General features: G+C 44.4%; 2 protein-coding genes across 6 annotated transcripts; one reads left to right on the forward strand and one right to left on the reverse strand.

Annotated features, from left to right (window-relative positions):
* Positions 1 to 1943: 1943 nt before the first annotated feature.
* On the reverse strand, positions 1944 to 15001 carry LOC110490380 (endoplasmin). Of its 4 annotated transcripts, XR_016486810.1 has the most exons (9): positions 14721 to 14864; positions 8522 to 8592; positions 7534 to 7680; positions 6996 to 7112; positions 6110 to 6323; positions 5883 to 5972; positions 5300 to 5622; positions 4688 to 4815; positions 1944 to 4174 (listed from the first exon to the last, which is right to left on the reverse strand). XR_016486810.1 is itself a non-coding variant. In XM_090200536.1 (7 exons), the coding sequence occupies exons 5-7, from the start codon at positions 6314 to 6316 to the stop codon at positions 5479 to 5481; spliced, it is 441 nt and encodes a 146-aa protein (XP_090056662.1). In that variant the 5' UTR covers positions 6317 to 6323; positions 6996 to 7112; positions 7534 to 7680; positions 8522 to 8592; positions 14721 to 14864; the 3' UTR covers positions 4688 to 5478. The 4 variants fall into 4 exon arrangements, 1 of the variants encoding a protein (XP_090056662.1); XR_016486811.1 differs by lacking the exon at positions 1944 to 4174 and having other exon boundaries at positions 4688 to 5622; positions 5883 to 5968; positions 8154 to 8592; positions 14721 to 15001; XR_016486812.1 differs by lacking the exon at positions 1944 to 4174 and having other exon boundaries at positions 4688 to 5622; positions 5883 to 5968.
* LOC110490381 (glycosyltransferase 8 domain-containing protein 2-like) lies at positions 2116 to 4477 on the forward strand. Of its 2 annotated transcripts, XM_090200534.1 has the most exons (7): positions 2116 to 2390; positions 2586 to 2703; positions 2802 to 2883; positions 2971 to 3106; positions 3355 to 3514; positions 3728 to 3840; positions 4000 to 4477. In XM_090200534.1, the coding sequence occupies exons 1-4, from the start codon at positions 2116 to 2118 to the stop codon at positions 2994 to 2996; spliced, it is 501 nt and encodes a 166-aa protein (XP_090056660.1). In that variant the 3' UTR covers positions 2997 to 3106; positions 3355 to 3514; positions 3728 to 3840; positions 4000 to 4477. The 2 variants fall into 2 exon arrangements, with proteins under 2 accessions (XP_090056660.1, XP_090056661.1); XM_090200535.1 differs by lacking the exon at positions 2116 to 2390 and having other exon boundaries at positions 2581 to 2703.
* Positions 15002 to 15102: the final 101 nt, after the last annotated feature.

The raw sequence follows: 15102 nt of genomic DNA on the forward strand, positions 1-15102 counted from the left end.
GGAGCGTTGAGCCAGTAAACGAAAGGTTGCTTGTTCTAATCTCTGAGCCGACAAGGTGAAAAATTGGCCCATGTGCTGTTGAGCAAGGCACTTAACCCTAATTGTTCCAGGGGCGGTGGACAATAGTGACCCCACTCTTTAAGGGTGTCTCAGGGGGAGTTGGGATATGCAAAAAAACTCTAATCTCCAATACACACATGCGTATAATAAACACTTTTACATGTGTGAAATAGGACAATATAAGCACCCACTAAATGATGTAATATTATAAACCAGTTGGTCTCAACATTTGTTTTTGTTAACTGTACCTCCAATCACATTTCACTCTGTCTTTTGCCCCCTCATCTGCAGCCAATCATTAGGCCTATATTCTTATATTCATGACTCTTCCTAAGGGCCTCCTGTGGATAGGCGAGGTACCCTGATGGGTACTGGTTTGTTTACCAGTACCCATTAGGGTACCTCGCCTACTCAGGCTCATGTGAAGCCCAATATTAAACTATTAGTGTTGATTTGGAGGTATGTTTGTCAGGGGGGTTTTCCTGTGTTTAACAGCTGTGGTGAGGACTGTGACTATCTTAGAGGACTGCCAGATCTAGTTCTGGAGCACCTCTGGGAAGGATTTATGTCTGTGAAGACACCCTTCTGGATCCTCAACTGTGCACCAATGCCAAGGAATATTGCAGTCCCTCCCTCGCTTACTCTTAGTCTATTTGTCTTTGTGTCTGTCTGCCTTTGAATCTCACTGCTCTCTGGGGTTCTCTCTGTCTTTTCAGATGTGGCTGGAAGAAACATGAACAATGGCTCTTTTGAGGAAAAGTGAGTGACCACAGGATTGCCCCTGTAATTAAGTTTTGACATCATTACTTTTTCATATTAAATGAGTAATAAAACATTGTTGCATGTAAATACTCTTGTAAACATGGTGGCTGTGGTGTAGATGGTAAAGCACAACCCTCCCCAGAATCCTCTGGAGTATACTTTGCCTCAGCTGAGTTGTACGCTTCCAACACCTCCATAAATTATGTTTGAGTCTCTCTCTCTCTCTCCCATTTCATCATCTCAGTCATCTGTTCTTCACATTCAATACATGATGCAACCATTAAAGGATTTTTAATTAGTTTCCACAATAGTTGTGCCTTGTTCTACACCCTTATTTTATACAGTCTATTCTTTACTTTAACAGACGCCTTTACTCAAACAACACAAACAGTTGATTTTTGGCACAGAGTACAGCGGGTAGCCTGGTTTTTAAACATTGCCAGAAGTGAAGCAATATTTTAATGACTATTTATTTGTTATTGTTGAGGCAGACAGTTTAGGTCATCCAGGGGTGAACGTGTCAGCACAAGATTGATGCCACTCAGGTTGACTACAGCTGACACATGGTTGAGGTGGGTGGATAGGAAGAGAAGGGCAGGCATAACTATTTTACTATGTAGAATTAGTCATGCCACCTGGAGGATGAGTCGTAAAAGACAATGAGAGCCATGTTTGAGTATCTCAGCAATATGTGATCTGCCATGATTGGATACGAGGTGACAGCATTACAGTGGAAACTGTGCTTCAGTTGAACTGATCCAGTTTGGAAGGACTTCTGCTTCAGTTCCCTTGCATCTGACTTGATTGAATGGTCCCTTTCTCTCCCTCTCTCTCTGCTGTGTGACAGTAAACCATATCCTGCTCATGATGCTGGTTCTCATAGTGTGTCTACTCCTGCACAGTAAGCTGTTCAGAGGCCCGTCTCGGCTCGAGAAGGGAACTAGGACTTGGCAGCACTAGAACCTGCCAAGAACAGCAGTTGGCATGAGGCTATGAATGCTTGTTGATTTAAAAAAATAAGCATTTCCTTTGCCCCTTATGGGATAGCTTTTAGGGGGCAAATTACTTAGCAATTTAAATAATTGTAATAGCTTTTAAAAATAGATAGAAAAATAGACTACTTTTGGTATTTTATTAGGATCCCCATTAGCTGTTACAAAAGCAGCAGCTACAGTACTGTTCCTGGGGTCCACACAAAACATAATACAGAATGACATAATGCAGAATATCAATAGACAACAGCTCAAGGACAGAACTACATAATATATATATATATTTTTTTTAAAGGCACACATGTCAATGCATACACACAAACTATCTAGGTCAAACTTGACCAAGCCCAAACTGGTTGTACTTCCCTCACAGAAACCAGGAAGGACCCAGAGCGTGCGCCAAAAGTTCCTGTGGAGAAGGCTGCGGAGGGAGAGGATGACATCCCAGTGGTCATCTGTGCTGCGGAGGAACGAAATGGGCGGTGCCATGGCAACCATCAACAGCATCTATAGCAACACAGATGCCAGTGTGTTTTTCTACATTGTCACTCTTCGTGATTCCATCAAGCTGACAAGGTGTTTCACTCTAATCTCTCCCCCTTCCATTGTCACTGTGAGATTTGTAGCAATTTCAGTTCCTAGTACCAACCCAGGATGTTTTAATGAATTGATTATCTGAATTGTTTCAATAAAGGCCTCAAAGGACAACTGAGAAATTACTTTAAAATGGAGTGAGTTGAACTGTCATTATATTCATGTGTGTTTTCATAGACAGTACATAGAGAAGACCACGCTGAAGGGCATCAAGTATAAGCTTCTGGAGTTCAACCCCATGCTTCTGAAAGGGAAGGTGAAACCAGACTCCTCCCGACCAGATATGCTGCACCCAGTGAGTACACACATACTCACACAAGCACCCACATAGGAACTAATTGTAACCTAACCACAGTCACTGTCCCTAAAGTCCTTGTTTTGATTGTTTTGCAGCTGAACTTTGTACGCTTTTACTTGCCGCTCCTTGATATCAGCCACAAGAGGGTGATCTACTTAGACGATGTCATTGTGCAAGGTACAGATATGTGTCCTTATCTTTGTGCTATTCAGTCCAGTTTTGTCTTGAGCTGTAGTTGAGATAAATGGGTGTCTGCATTTTCAGTACTTGCATTCAGTAACGACAAGTGACATCAAGGACTTGTACCATACCAAGCTGGAGAAAGGCCGTGCTGCTGCCTTCGCCACAGACTGTGACCTGCCCTCCACCCACGAGATGGTGCGCAGCATGGGCATGCAGGGTAATGTCTTTTTGCATTTTTTGCCAAAATAAGATCGGCGGTACCTCTATTACAATCAATCTTGGTAAAGGACAATATATTGAACTTGAGTTTATCCTACACCTAGCCTAGAAGATACTCTCTAATTATCTTCTGAAATAACAACCCGACAAGCAGTCTCATAGATCTCAATGCTGAATAAACATGATCAGTTTGTCTCCGAATCTGAATCTAAATCAAATCCCTTCCCTAATGACCCTGTCTCCCAGACAACGTACATGGGCTTCCTGGACTACAGGAAGTGAGAGACCTGGGGATCAACCCCAGCGACTGCTCCTTTAACCCTGGGGTGTTTGTGGCCGACATTGGAGAGTGGAAGAAACAGAAGATCACCAAACAGCTGGAGAAATAGTTGCAGGAGAACTTAAAGTAAGTAGAGAAGTATGTTTGACTTGTGATCATATCTTTCCACATAACCACCAAACTGACCTAAGACCAGGTGAATCCATAAGTAATTAACCCTGCTGTCTATAATAAATAATAAACAGATATTCCTATGAAAACGTATTACTTCTGTTTCATTTGTATATCATAAGGAAAATGAAATATAAAATGTTCTACTTTGATGCCCTCCTCCCCTAGAGAAAACATATACAGCAGTGCCATGGCAGGGGGCGTGGCGACTCCTCCTATGCTGACCGTGTTCCATGACAAATACGCAATCATCGATCCTCTGTGGCACGTCCGACACCTGGGTGAGATCACCTCACCTTGATGACACCACCACACCTCATACATAGCACAGCAGAGGCATGTACAGAGATATGGGTCTGGTACACAGGCTTGGGTGTCATAATGTAGGATAGAGCTACCTCGAGAGGATTTACTGTGTATTTTGTTCTCTTTTCCTTTAGGCTGGAGCCCAGACGCCCGCAACTCTGAGACCTTCCTCCAGGGGGCACACCTGTTGCATTGGAACAGCCGCTTCAAGCCCTGGGACTACCCTTGTGTCCACCTGGACCGGTGGGAGAAGTGGTTCATCCCAGACCCCACCAGGAAATTCTTGTTGGTACGGCTTGAGGGTAAAATCTGAGGGATGTTGAACAGAGGTTGTGTAGGGTCATTTCAGACTGATTAATAAATATTGTGGATGCCTCTGTCTGATAATAAGTCCTATTGCTGTTTTAACATCTTTTGAGATAGTATTTCTTTGAGGGTTCCTATCAAACCGTCTTCAAGAACTCCAAGCTAGACATGTACAGAATCAAAAAGGTATATGGTCGTTGTGAGATGAGTGAGCATAATTGTATTGGTTGTTTTGACTTGAAACTCAACAATGTGATCTCTTAAAGCCTTTTCCTAAATAAAAAGCTGGAGATTTGACTGTGGAAATTCTGAATTGGCTGACTATTGGCTAAAAAAGAACAGAAATGACAGGTAAAAAGAAGACCCCACAGGAGATTACCTTTTCGGAAACATTTAATGGTTCTCGTGACAGGAAGTCAACACTCCATAACCGCCTCAGTTAAATAGTAACACATTTACAGTCATGTAGGAATGTAGAAAATAATCAACAGAAGCTACTAAAATCCAAACACCCACCTGATCCTTTTCAGCAGAGAAAATGGACCTAGTTCCAGTCAAAGCTCTGCCCCCCAGTTCGCTCCCTCACCCTTCCCTCCCACCCCCTTGCTCAGGCCGTCTCACAGTTCATCCCTTCCTGTGGCTCCCTGGAAAGAGCAAAGTGAAAAACACATCCGTACATGAAGCAAAAAGGACCATCACTATCCATTGTCTTATATATATTGCTTTGCTTTAACCTCCTCCTCTGGCTCCTCCTCTGGCTGTGACAGGTAAGGAAGTTAAGATAAGCGAAGATATACCTTATCATCTCTTCGTGCCCATTCCCCAAATCAGTTCTTGTATACAGAATCCAGCCATAATGTACTGCATTATAACACACTTTGCATAGTCAGTGTTTATTATATTGGTAAAGTAGCAGTTAGTATTCAGATCCTGTTTGCACGTGGGTAATAGCCTGGGTACCAGTCTGATAAGCTAACATTTTACTCCTTGTACCCCTGTCATATGCCAATGTTTAGCATGACAGGAGTGGCAAGGAGTGGAATGATGGCTAAACAGACTGGTATCCATACTTAACCCTGTCGGTGCACTTTGGATTAGTTTATGCATCTACTAAGGAATAATACTTACCACTCCTTTCAAAGTTCAGGTACTTAGGCATCATGTCATGGAAGTCATCAGGGATGTAAACTCTACGCAAAAAAAGCTGAGAGAGATGGAAGATTTCTACTGACAGAGAACTATTACGACACATCAATACTGCACTGAGAACCGCTTGTATGCCAATCCATAGTTGCTTTGTAACCTAATCATTGCTGTGGCACCTTAATTAAGTCGTTCTTCTTAGAACCGTACTCGAAGAGTCCCCGGGGAGCTGCGGCAGGCACAAAGAGGATGGACTTGAAGGTGACCTCCCCCTCTGCTGTGAAGTGGGAGATGGGCTCGTCTGTGTCCTGCAAGAACAGAATAGAGTGAAGTTATTTACATAGACAACCTCTATCTGTCATTAAACCAGTTGCCTGGCAACTGAAGATTTGCCTGACAAGACATCTTCAGTTCATGTCCAGTCAGATGAGTCATATCTGACCTAAGATCACCCATTGAGACCAGTGACTGCTAAATCTAAATGGGAATACAGACTTCTGTGTAACCACTAAATGGATTAGTGTCTGCTAGGAGAGCGAGTCTGAATAAACTGTAGACAGACACCCACCCTGGAGAAGGTCTTGTACTCATCCTCCTCCACCTCCTTGGCAGGCCTCTGCCAGATGGGCTTGATGTCATTCATCAGCTCCCACACTGTCTTCGCCACATGAGGGGAAAAAAAGAAAAGGAGAATGGACAGTCATTAAAATTGAAAAATACACTTCCATTGAGATTCGCTTCAATGGGATCTATTGCTGCTACAGACAGTAGTTGGTCTTTGAAACAATGTTTTACCTTCTTTAGTTTGTCCTCTTCCTCCACCTCAACCTCATCGTGGTCTTCATCCTTATCTGCTTCTGTCTCATCCTCATCAATAGGCTCCTCTACAGTCTCAGTCTTGCTACTCCATACGTAGATGGGGAAGTTGATGAACTGGGAGTATTTCCTCACAAGGTTCTTGATGGTCTCCAGCTCCAAGTAGTCTGTTGCCTCCCCCTTCATCACCAAACTAGGGGAGACAAACAATGCACTGCAGTGAAGAGCTTCATGTTAGTCATTACAGTTGTGAACCTTTCCGAACATAACTAGATTCCTCTGGCTGCACCGCTTGAGCAAGACTACAGACTTCTTGACCTTTAAAAAAAAAGGCACAGTAATGAAACAAATTTCCATTACAGTGAAATCCAAATTTGGAGCATTTATTAGTTCAGCTTTGGTTTGACATTTGGGTCTCTGTCTAATTTAGACAGCCTTTTGATTGAATGTTCCACAGCCAGTAATGTCAATAACTACATCATAACATGTATTATTGTTATGAGGGTTTACATTGCTAAACAACAACTAACCATATTCTACTTCATCATAGACTGTTAACAGAGCTGTCCATTTCCAGCCTAAAATTGCCATAGTAAGTACAAATCATCTACCTACACTAATGCTAGATTGACTGAATGGTTGCTACTTGCTGACAGTTGCTTTGCTAACTCATGTGATGGTGGTGCCCCTGCCGGGACGAGGGTGTCCCCGACTGAGATGTATATTTAGAGATGTTATCCTAACTACTCTCTCGGTCTCAGGTTTCACTCCAGATAGCTCAGTGAAGGGTTGCTAATTAGCCTACAGTCGGAGGACTGAAAGGTTGCGTCACACAGAAAGCTAACGCTGAGGTAACTCAACATACCTTGATTTTCACTGTCAGCTCCTCCTTACCAGTGAGTGCCTCGTCATTGGTCAGGGACAGCAACCGGATCTTATCCAGGGCATCGGAAGCATTGGAGATCAGTTCCCTCAGGAAGATCTGGACACAGACAAAAAGAAACCTCACCAAATGATTATTTTGAAAATTGTGTATATTTTTATTTGATTAAAACTACAATACAAAGACAATACTAACGGCCGCTCCCATCACTAGTCAGTTAGTGCGCTCGCCCCCACCTACCCAGAGGTGCCGGCAGGGCGAAGCACCACCCCCAAATGACATTCCTAACTGTCTCAATCCTTATTCAATGACCTTAAGTTACCTCGCTGAACCTCTCAGGTTTATGCTATGATAGATAGCCAGATGGACTCGTTGTGATCTAATTTCTAATTAAACAAATGACTGTAAATATTGCTTCACGAGGGTTAAGGAAACTAATATTTATTGTATTGCCCTATTATTTCTATAAGTGTAAATGTTCAAAACGCCATTGTCTACATAGATCAGGGCAGACACTAACCTCTTTGTTCTTGTACAGGGAGTTGATGATGAGCTTCATCATTTTGTTCACCTCAGCCTTGAAGACATGCTTTTCTGATTTTTTTCCCCCCAGATTTCCTTTATCTACGCTGCGTTCAGGCCATCAAGCTGGATAGCCTCCTCTTCCCTGGAAGAACAGAAGTGTAATCAGAGATCAGCACAAACAAGGTACATAGACTCAAGATTTTCCCAAAAAGAATATTTATAGAGGCCTCATCTGTGTGACTAGAAATAGGGAAAACCCTTCTAAAATGTTGTGTGTTGCTCTCTAATGAACTGAAGAATGATCAGGTGTTCTTCTACGGTCTAAATAGGAACGGGTGTCAAGCCAAAAATGAAATGGTACATCAACAAATCTCCACTCAGCCTTTGTGCAAATAAAACCCATGTACCATCCTCTTATCTTTTACTGAAAATAGCAAGCCGAAAGGAGAAGGCAAGTGGTTTCCATGGTTCATGTGAGGTCAGTATAAAGGGTTGTGTTTTGGAAAAGAGGGAGGAAGTAGAGAAGTCTAATGGGGCGCTCTTGTCACCAGTTAGTCTCGAGACTTACTGCATGACAGGACACTCTTCTTTGCTGAAATATTTAAACACACTTACCTCTGGACGACCTCGTCATCTGTCCGGGAGCCGTCTCTACTTTTGCCCAAGTCCTCCTCCACTGTCCCATCAATGTCTGTCACGTTCTGTCCTTAGTTCTTTTGTTATGTCTTTGTTTTAGTATGGTCAGGGTGTGAGTTGTCTATGTTAGTTTTTCTATGATTTGCTATTTCTGTGTTTGGTCTGGTATGGTTCTCAGAGGCAGCTGTCAATTGTTGTCCCTAATTGAGAACCATATTTAGGGAGCCTGTTTTCTATTGTGTTTCGTGGGTGATTGTTTTCTTTTGCGTGTCTGCACCAGCCAGAACTGTTTTCGATCGTTTCTCTTTGTTACTTCCGTGTTCATTCTAATAAATATGGACACATACCACGCTGCACCTTGGTCTTCCACCAACAACGGCCGTTACAATGTCAGCCTCATCCTCCGCTCTGACAGAACCTGTAGATAAAATTAAATTAAACATTATAGATCTGAGGGTTTAAACAATAAAAACTTATACCCAGTAAAAATACAACTAATTTGTATTACCTTAAATTGACCCATGTCATGTGACAGAGCAACCACGGGGCCATAAATTCACTACTGAGGGTCTAAATTCATCTGGTAGCCAGTCTTTCCCCCTATCTGGAAGCATAACAGTCACACTACTACATCTCATTGACTCCTTCCATTCAGGGCATGGCACTTTTCCTTCTCAGAACGGACCGATACTGTACTAATAAACTGATAAGCGCCGGGAATAAGTTCACTTTCACTGCTGATAAAGATTTGATACCTTTGCAGTTTCCATCTTTATACCCACATAGCAAACTGATTGCACTGTGCAAAGCAAACAGACTATTATATGGGTAGTTAGCAGTGGTGTAAAGTACTTAAGTTAAAATACTTGAAAGTACTACTTAAGTAATTTTTGGGGGGTATCTGTACTTTACTATTTATATTTTTGACAACTTTATACTTTTACTTCACTACATTCCGAAATAAAAGAATGTACTTTGTACTCCATACATTTTCCCTCTTCACCCAAATGTGCTCGTTATACTTTTAATGCTTAGCAGGAGAGGAAAATGGTCTAATTCACATATTTATCAAGAGAACATCCCTGGTAATTCCTACTGCCTCTGATCTGGCAGACTCATTAAACTCTGTTTATAAATTCTGGGTTGGAGCGTACCCCTGGCTCTCCGTAAATTAAAAAAAGAAATGGTGCTGTCTGGGAATTTGAAATGATTTATATTTTTAGGTTTGATATTTAGGTATATTTAAAACCAAATACTTTTAGACTTTTACTCAAGTATGACAATTGGGTACTTTTTCCACCACTGGTAGTTCGTTGTTGATAACTGGTACAAATAGAGTATAACTGTGTGGGATCAGGGTGTTTTAGAATCCTGCTTTTGTTTAGTCGGTGTGGTTGTGGAAGCCTTAGGTATGACATTGCAGTGTCAATATGTACAAAATGTTCAGTAAAACTCTGAATAACGTGCCCATAAAGCAAACAACAATAACGTCCTGATATGATGAATGAAAAAAGAGAAGCATTAGGCATATCAATGTTAGTCTGGCTCCACAGAAATCAGATGAAGAGAAAGTACCAGAAACCTGCAATTCAGTCCTAGGTCTTCTACGATGTTACCCCATTTGACACATTCATCGGTCAACAAAACATTGCACTGCAATCAAAAGATAGCATTTTAGCACATTTCCTGCTGCTTATCTGTTTGAATGCTAAATGACGAGACAGAGGCATTGATGCGAGTAACCAGTCTTGTTCAGTACATCACAACGCATCCGGGTATCTCAAGCACCCCGGTAAAACACAAGAGTTGCAGTAATGAACATTTACCAACAGATGGCATCACTGTGCCATCTTCCACCCATAACATCTTCCCTTTAATAAAATAGGACAGGAGGTGTCAATTCACTAACAAAACAAACCTAGTAACAATTTCCAACATGAACAGTTTAGTATTTTTTTTTTTTTTTTTTTTCCAGAACAACACATTTTGATATTCTCTTCACTTTTATCTCTGTCAACAATCCCTGATGGGAAACCTACAGATTAAGTATTTTTGGTGGCTGGGACAGACGCCCGCATCGTGAAAAGACAGGGGGCTTGTCTGCGAGGACTGCGGGTTCCCGCACAGGCGTGTCACCTGAATGTCTAAGGGGAGAATTGATGGGTGAGGGAGCGGCCGACCTGTGATCCCCTGGCTCTTCGCCCAGTGCCTCAGGCCCCATGTGACTTGCTGGGGTTCTGTCTTTTGTCATGCGACCCCTTTGACCATCAGGGTTCTGAGTAGGTGCTGGCTCAGCAATCCGAAGGTCAACCCTGTTACGACGGTACAGTGATCCATTCACTTCGACCAAGTAGGAGCGTGGTGCCACTTTCTGTACACAGGATCCGAGTCTCCAGAGGCCTGCCCGGTCCCCTGGTAGTGGCTTCATTCGCACCGTTTCACCCACCCTGAGCTCAGGTAAGTCTTTTGCTGATTTGTCGTAGATGAACTTGGAGACCTGTCTTCTGTGACGTAGCTTCACCAGCACGTCTGTCACCACACATGGCTCCAGGAGAGTGCTGGCTACTGGCAGAGCTGCTTTTAAGCGCCGTGCCATGAGGCGCTGTGCCGGGCTGCTGTCCATGCCTTCTGTCGGGGTATTGCGCCACTGCAGGATTGCTTTCCAGGCATCTTTGCCCTCTCGCAGAGCCTTTTTGCAGAGGTTCTTTGCGATTTTTACTGCGGACTCTGCCTTCCCATCAGCTTTTGGGTGTCGTGGTGATGAAGTGACGTGCTCGAATTCCCATCCTGCAGCAAATTTTCGGCACTCAACTCCTGAGAATTGGGGTCCATTGTCTGAAATTACCCTATCTGGCTGTCCATAGCGGGCAAACTGAGCCTTGCAGCGTTTGATCGTTGTCTCTGCTGAGAGGTCGGGGAGGAGGTCGATCTCCCAAAAGTCTGAGTAATGATCGACTACCAGCAGAAAGTCTTTGCCACTGTGCTGGAAGAGATCTAGACTTACTATCTGCCAGGGGCGCATCGGTAGCTCGTGGGACATCATCGTCTCTCTCTGTTGCTCAATGGCATATTCATTGCAGATTGTGCATTTACTGACATAGTCTTTAATTTCACTCTGCATTCCTGGCCAATACAGTGTGTCACGTGCTTGTCTGTAACAGGCCTCACCTCCTATGTGACTTGAGTGCACGCGTGCCAACATCTCAGGGCGCAGAGACCGGGGAATAACGACTCTCTGACTCTTGAATATCACTCCGTTTTGAACACTGAGCTCCTCTTTGATTGGCCAATATTCTCTGACGGCTAAAGCAGTTTCTTCCCTGCAGTCGGGCCAGCCCATCAGAATCACAGACCTCAATGCCTGGAGTTGCCCGTCCCTGTCTGTGTGCTGTCTGATTTGTATAAAGCGCTGGTCCGTAACATTAAGGTAGTCAGCCTGGTTGATGTGTTCAACATCCACTTGCTCTGTTTGCAAGCTGCACACTGCGTGTTGTTCATGCATGGAGCGTGTGTGAGTGCCTGATGCAGTAGCCCTGCTGAGCGTGTCACTCACATACATCTCTGGCCCTGGCTTATACACCACCTTGAGGTTGTAGTTTTGTAGGGCCAGTAGCATGCTCTGCAGTCGTTTTGGGGCATTCAGGAGAGGCTTGCTGAATATAGCAATAAGGGGCTTGTGATCGGTCTCTGCGGTAATATTGTCGCGCCCGTACAGGTAGTGGTGGAAGCGTTGGCATGCAAACACAATGCTGAGGCACTCCTTCTCTATCTGGGCATAGTTCTGCTCTGTTGGGGTGAGTGCCCTAGAGGCGAATGCCACAGGCTGGCCCTCCTGCATGAGGCAACAGCCAAGTCCATACTGGCTTGAGTCACTCTGAATCGTGACAGGTTTTGACACATTGTAGTATCGCAGTACAGGTGTCTGGGTGACCAGTTGTTTTATTTCCCTCACCGCTGCGTCATGTTTTGGGAGCCAATGCCAGATGGTGTCCTTGTCCATGAGCCTCCTCAGTGGCTCACACACTTCAGAGAGCCGCGGTAGGAATTTGGCCAGGTAGGTGACGAATCCGACGAAGCGCTGCACTCCCTTCACGTCAGATGGGTGGGGCATTTCCAAGACAGCCTTCACTTTTTCAGGATCCGCCTTCAATCCGGTGGAGGACAAGATGTGCCCATGAAAGCGGACCTCTGGCACTTTAAACTGAAGCTTTTTTATGCTTAGCCTTAGCTTGACCTGTCTGCATCTGACCATCAGGGCCAGCAGCTTGGCGTCATGGTCACATTCTGCCTCCTCATCACTGTCCCCACAGCCCACTACGAGAATGTCATCTGCTATGGGTTCCACGCCACTAAGTCCCATCAACAGCTCATGCTGTTTCCGCTGATACACCTCTGGAGCCACGGAGACACCAAACGGAAGCTTCAACCACCTCTTCCTGCCCCAGGGTGTCCAAAAGGTGGTCATGTAGCTGCTGGGCTCGTCGAGCTTGCACTGCAGAAAGGCATCTCTGGCATCCACGAGCGTGAAGACTCTGGCCTTTGGGAGCTTGTAAAGAACATCCTCCAACGTGGGCATAATGTAATGTGAACGTCGCAGAGCCCGGTTGAGTTGTTTAGGATCAATGCATATCCGTAGCTTGTCTGGTTTCTTGACGATAACCATATTACTTATCCAGTCCGTAGGCTCGGTGACGGATATGATGTGGCCATCTGCTTCGTATTTGTCAAGCTGAGCCTTCGTAGCTGCTTTCATGGCCACTGGTACATTGCGGGGTGCACACTGGACAGGCTGGATTTCTGCGTCCAACTCAAAGTGGACTTCCCCAGGAACTGACTCGACCGGTGCGTTGAAGACATCATGGTACTTGCTTAGGAGTGTCTCCTTGCTCAGGGGCCCAGCCTGGACTTTGTCTATAATGTTAAGATCAGCTGGGATGGTGAAGTTAATAAGTCCAAGGCGCTCGCATGTAGAACCTGACAGTAATGGCTGTTGACTAGCCTCAACTATTTCAAACTCAAGGGTGTATTTCTGGCCACGTAAAACACACTCTGTCACAAACAGGCCTAAAGAGGTCATGAACTGGCCTGAATACAGTTTCAGCTTGGTGCTACTCTGTGTGAGTTTGTCTCTGGGCGCAAGCCTCCTTTTGTCTTTAAGGCTCATAACGTTGCATGTGGCCCCTGAATCTAGCTGGCATTGCTGTGGTTTATTATTAAGTAGCAGAGTGACAAACCACTTTTGTCCTTTTGCCCTCACTGCCCCTATGCACTCGCTAGCATATACATCCTCTGTGCTGTCGTTCCCTTCATCTGTGTTTGTTTCCATGGAGTGCACTTTACCCTCCTTCCTCTTGCTTTTCATGCAGACCCTTGCGAAGTGATTAGCTGTACCACAGGATTTGCATATTTTTCCATAGGCTGGGCAGTGTTCTTTTCCTCGTCCATGAGAAATGCCACAATATCGGCATGTATTGGGGTTGTCTACTGCAGAGTTGGCTGTAGTATTAGCATTAGCTGTGGCAAAGGGGAATTTCTTTACTGGCTGCCTGAATGTAGCATTTACATTGTCCGTATGTTGCCTTTCTAGCTCCATGGACCTCATCCGTATATCAGTAAGCTCTGCTGCACGGCATGTCTCCACTGCCAAGGCCAGCGTCAGGTCACGTTCTCTCAGCAAACGTCTGCGGGTGCCCTCATCCGTTATGCCAAGCACAATCGTATCTCTGATCAGTTCATCTCTTAAAGCACCATAGTCACATGTAGCTGCCTTTTCCCTTAACCTAGTGACAAAGCTGTCAATGGACTCCCCGTCCTCCTGTTTGCAACGACCGAAAACATAACGCTCGTAGATGACGTTCTTTGCTGGCGTAAAGTAATGTTCAAGAGCATCAAGAATAGCTATAGCGTTACCTTGCTGTGCTGCTGTTAGGTTCAGGTTGTGTTTGTATACGTGTCGGCATTCAGTTCCCATTATAGTCCTCAAAGTGGCAGCCACTACCTCATCTTCCTTTTCCAGAAGTCCCGTTGCTAGCGCATAGTCCTCCCATTCACCTCTAAACGTATCCCAGTTCGTGCTCCAATCCCCGCTGAGCTTCATAACGGCGGGAGGGGGAATGTTCGCTGCCATGTCTAACCGGTGCTAACAACACTGAAGCTAACTAGCAAACTCACTCTAGCTTAAGGCCAATTCCGGGCGAAATTTTACACAAATAAGCATTTGTTTGTAAACCAGAGCAGGTGACTCTAATTTGCGGAAAGCATGGTTAGTTATCCGACTCTGACACCATGTTTGAATGCTAAATGACGAGACAGAGGCATTGATGCGAGTAACCAGTCTTGTTCAGTACATCACAACGCATCCGGGTATCTCAAGCACCCCGGTAAAACACAAGAGTTGCAGTAATGAACATTTACCAACAGATGGCATCACTGTGCCATCTTCCACCCATAACATTATCTTGCAACCAAGAAAATATCATGACTTGTCAAGTAGCAGCAAAGAAGTTGAAATTCTATTCTATTATGCAATTTATAACTCATACTTACTGAAAGCGAGAAGAGCACAAAGGAGGCATACAATCCACCATAGTCCTAGTCCCGTATTTTACTATATTGTACTTTATTCCTACACCCCGGCATAGGCTTGAAACTGCGTCCAGGGTTGTAGACTACTTTATCTGATCCCCCTTTAGAGGCGGTGGATTGATGAAGTGCATTTATACCTGCTCCCCACGCGCAACAATAACCAATGGCAGAAGCTTTCGCCGCTTCAATCTTCCAATCGTAGTATTACATGGCCGATTGTACATGTTCAAAGCGTGGCTAGTTTCCATTGGCCGAATAACACGTTTAACAAAGATTTTGTTATCATAAAAAGCGATAAGATCATGTCTGATACATTGCAACACGTCATTAGAAATATATACAT

The sequence above is a fragment of the Oncorhynchus mykiss genome, chromosome 15, assembly GCF_057628025.1.
Source record: "Oncorhynchus mykiss isolate SJ-2025 chromosome 15, ASM5762802v1, whole genome shotgun sequence".
NCBI classification, from domain to species: Eukaryota; Metazoa; Chordata; class Actinopteri; order Salmoniformes; family Salmonidae; genus Oncorhynchus; species Oncorhynchus mykiss.

Bases quoted from the DNA above. Each gene is read 5' to 3' on its own strand.
- LOC110490381 (XM_090200534.1), top strand. From the start codon at position 2,116: ATGTCAATGCATACACACAAACTATCTAGGTCAAACTTGACCAAGCCC. The intron at 2,391-2,585 runs GTGTTTCACTCT...GTGTTTTCATAG, and splicing joins GATTCCATCAAGCTGACAAG to ACAGTACATAGAGAAGACCA. The intron at 2,704-2,801 runs GTGAGTACACAC...ATTGTTTTGCAG, and splicing joins GACCAGATATGCTGCACCCA to CTGAACTTTGTACGCTTTTA.
- LOC110490380 (XM_090200536.1), bottom strand. From the start codon at position 6,316: ATGAAGGGGGAGGCAACAGACTACTTGGAGCTGGAGACCATCAAGAAC. The intron at 5,973-6,109 runs GTAAAACATTGT...CATGTGGCGAAG, and splicing joins AAGAGGACAAACTAAAGAAG to ACAGTGTGGGAGCTGATGAA. The intron at 5,623-5,882 runs GTGGGTGTCTGT...CTGTTCTTGCAG, and splicing joins AGTACAAGACCTTCTCCAGG to GACACAGACGAGCCCATCTC.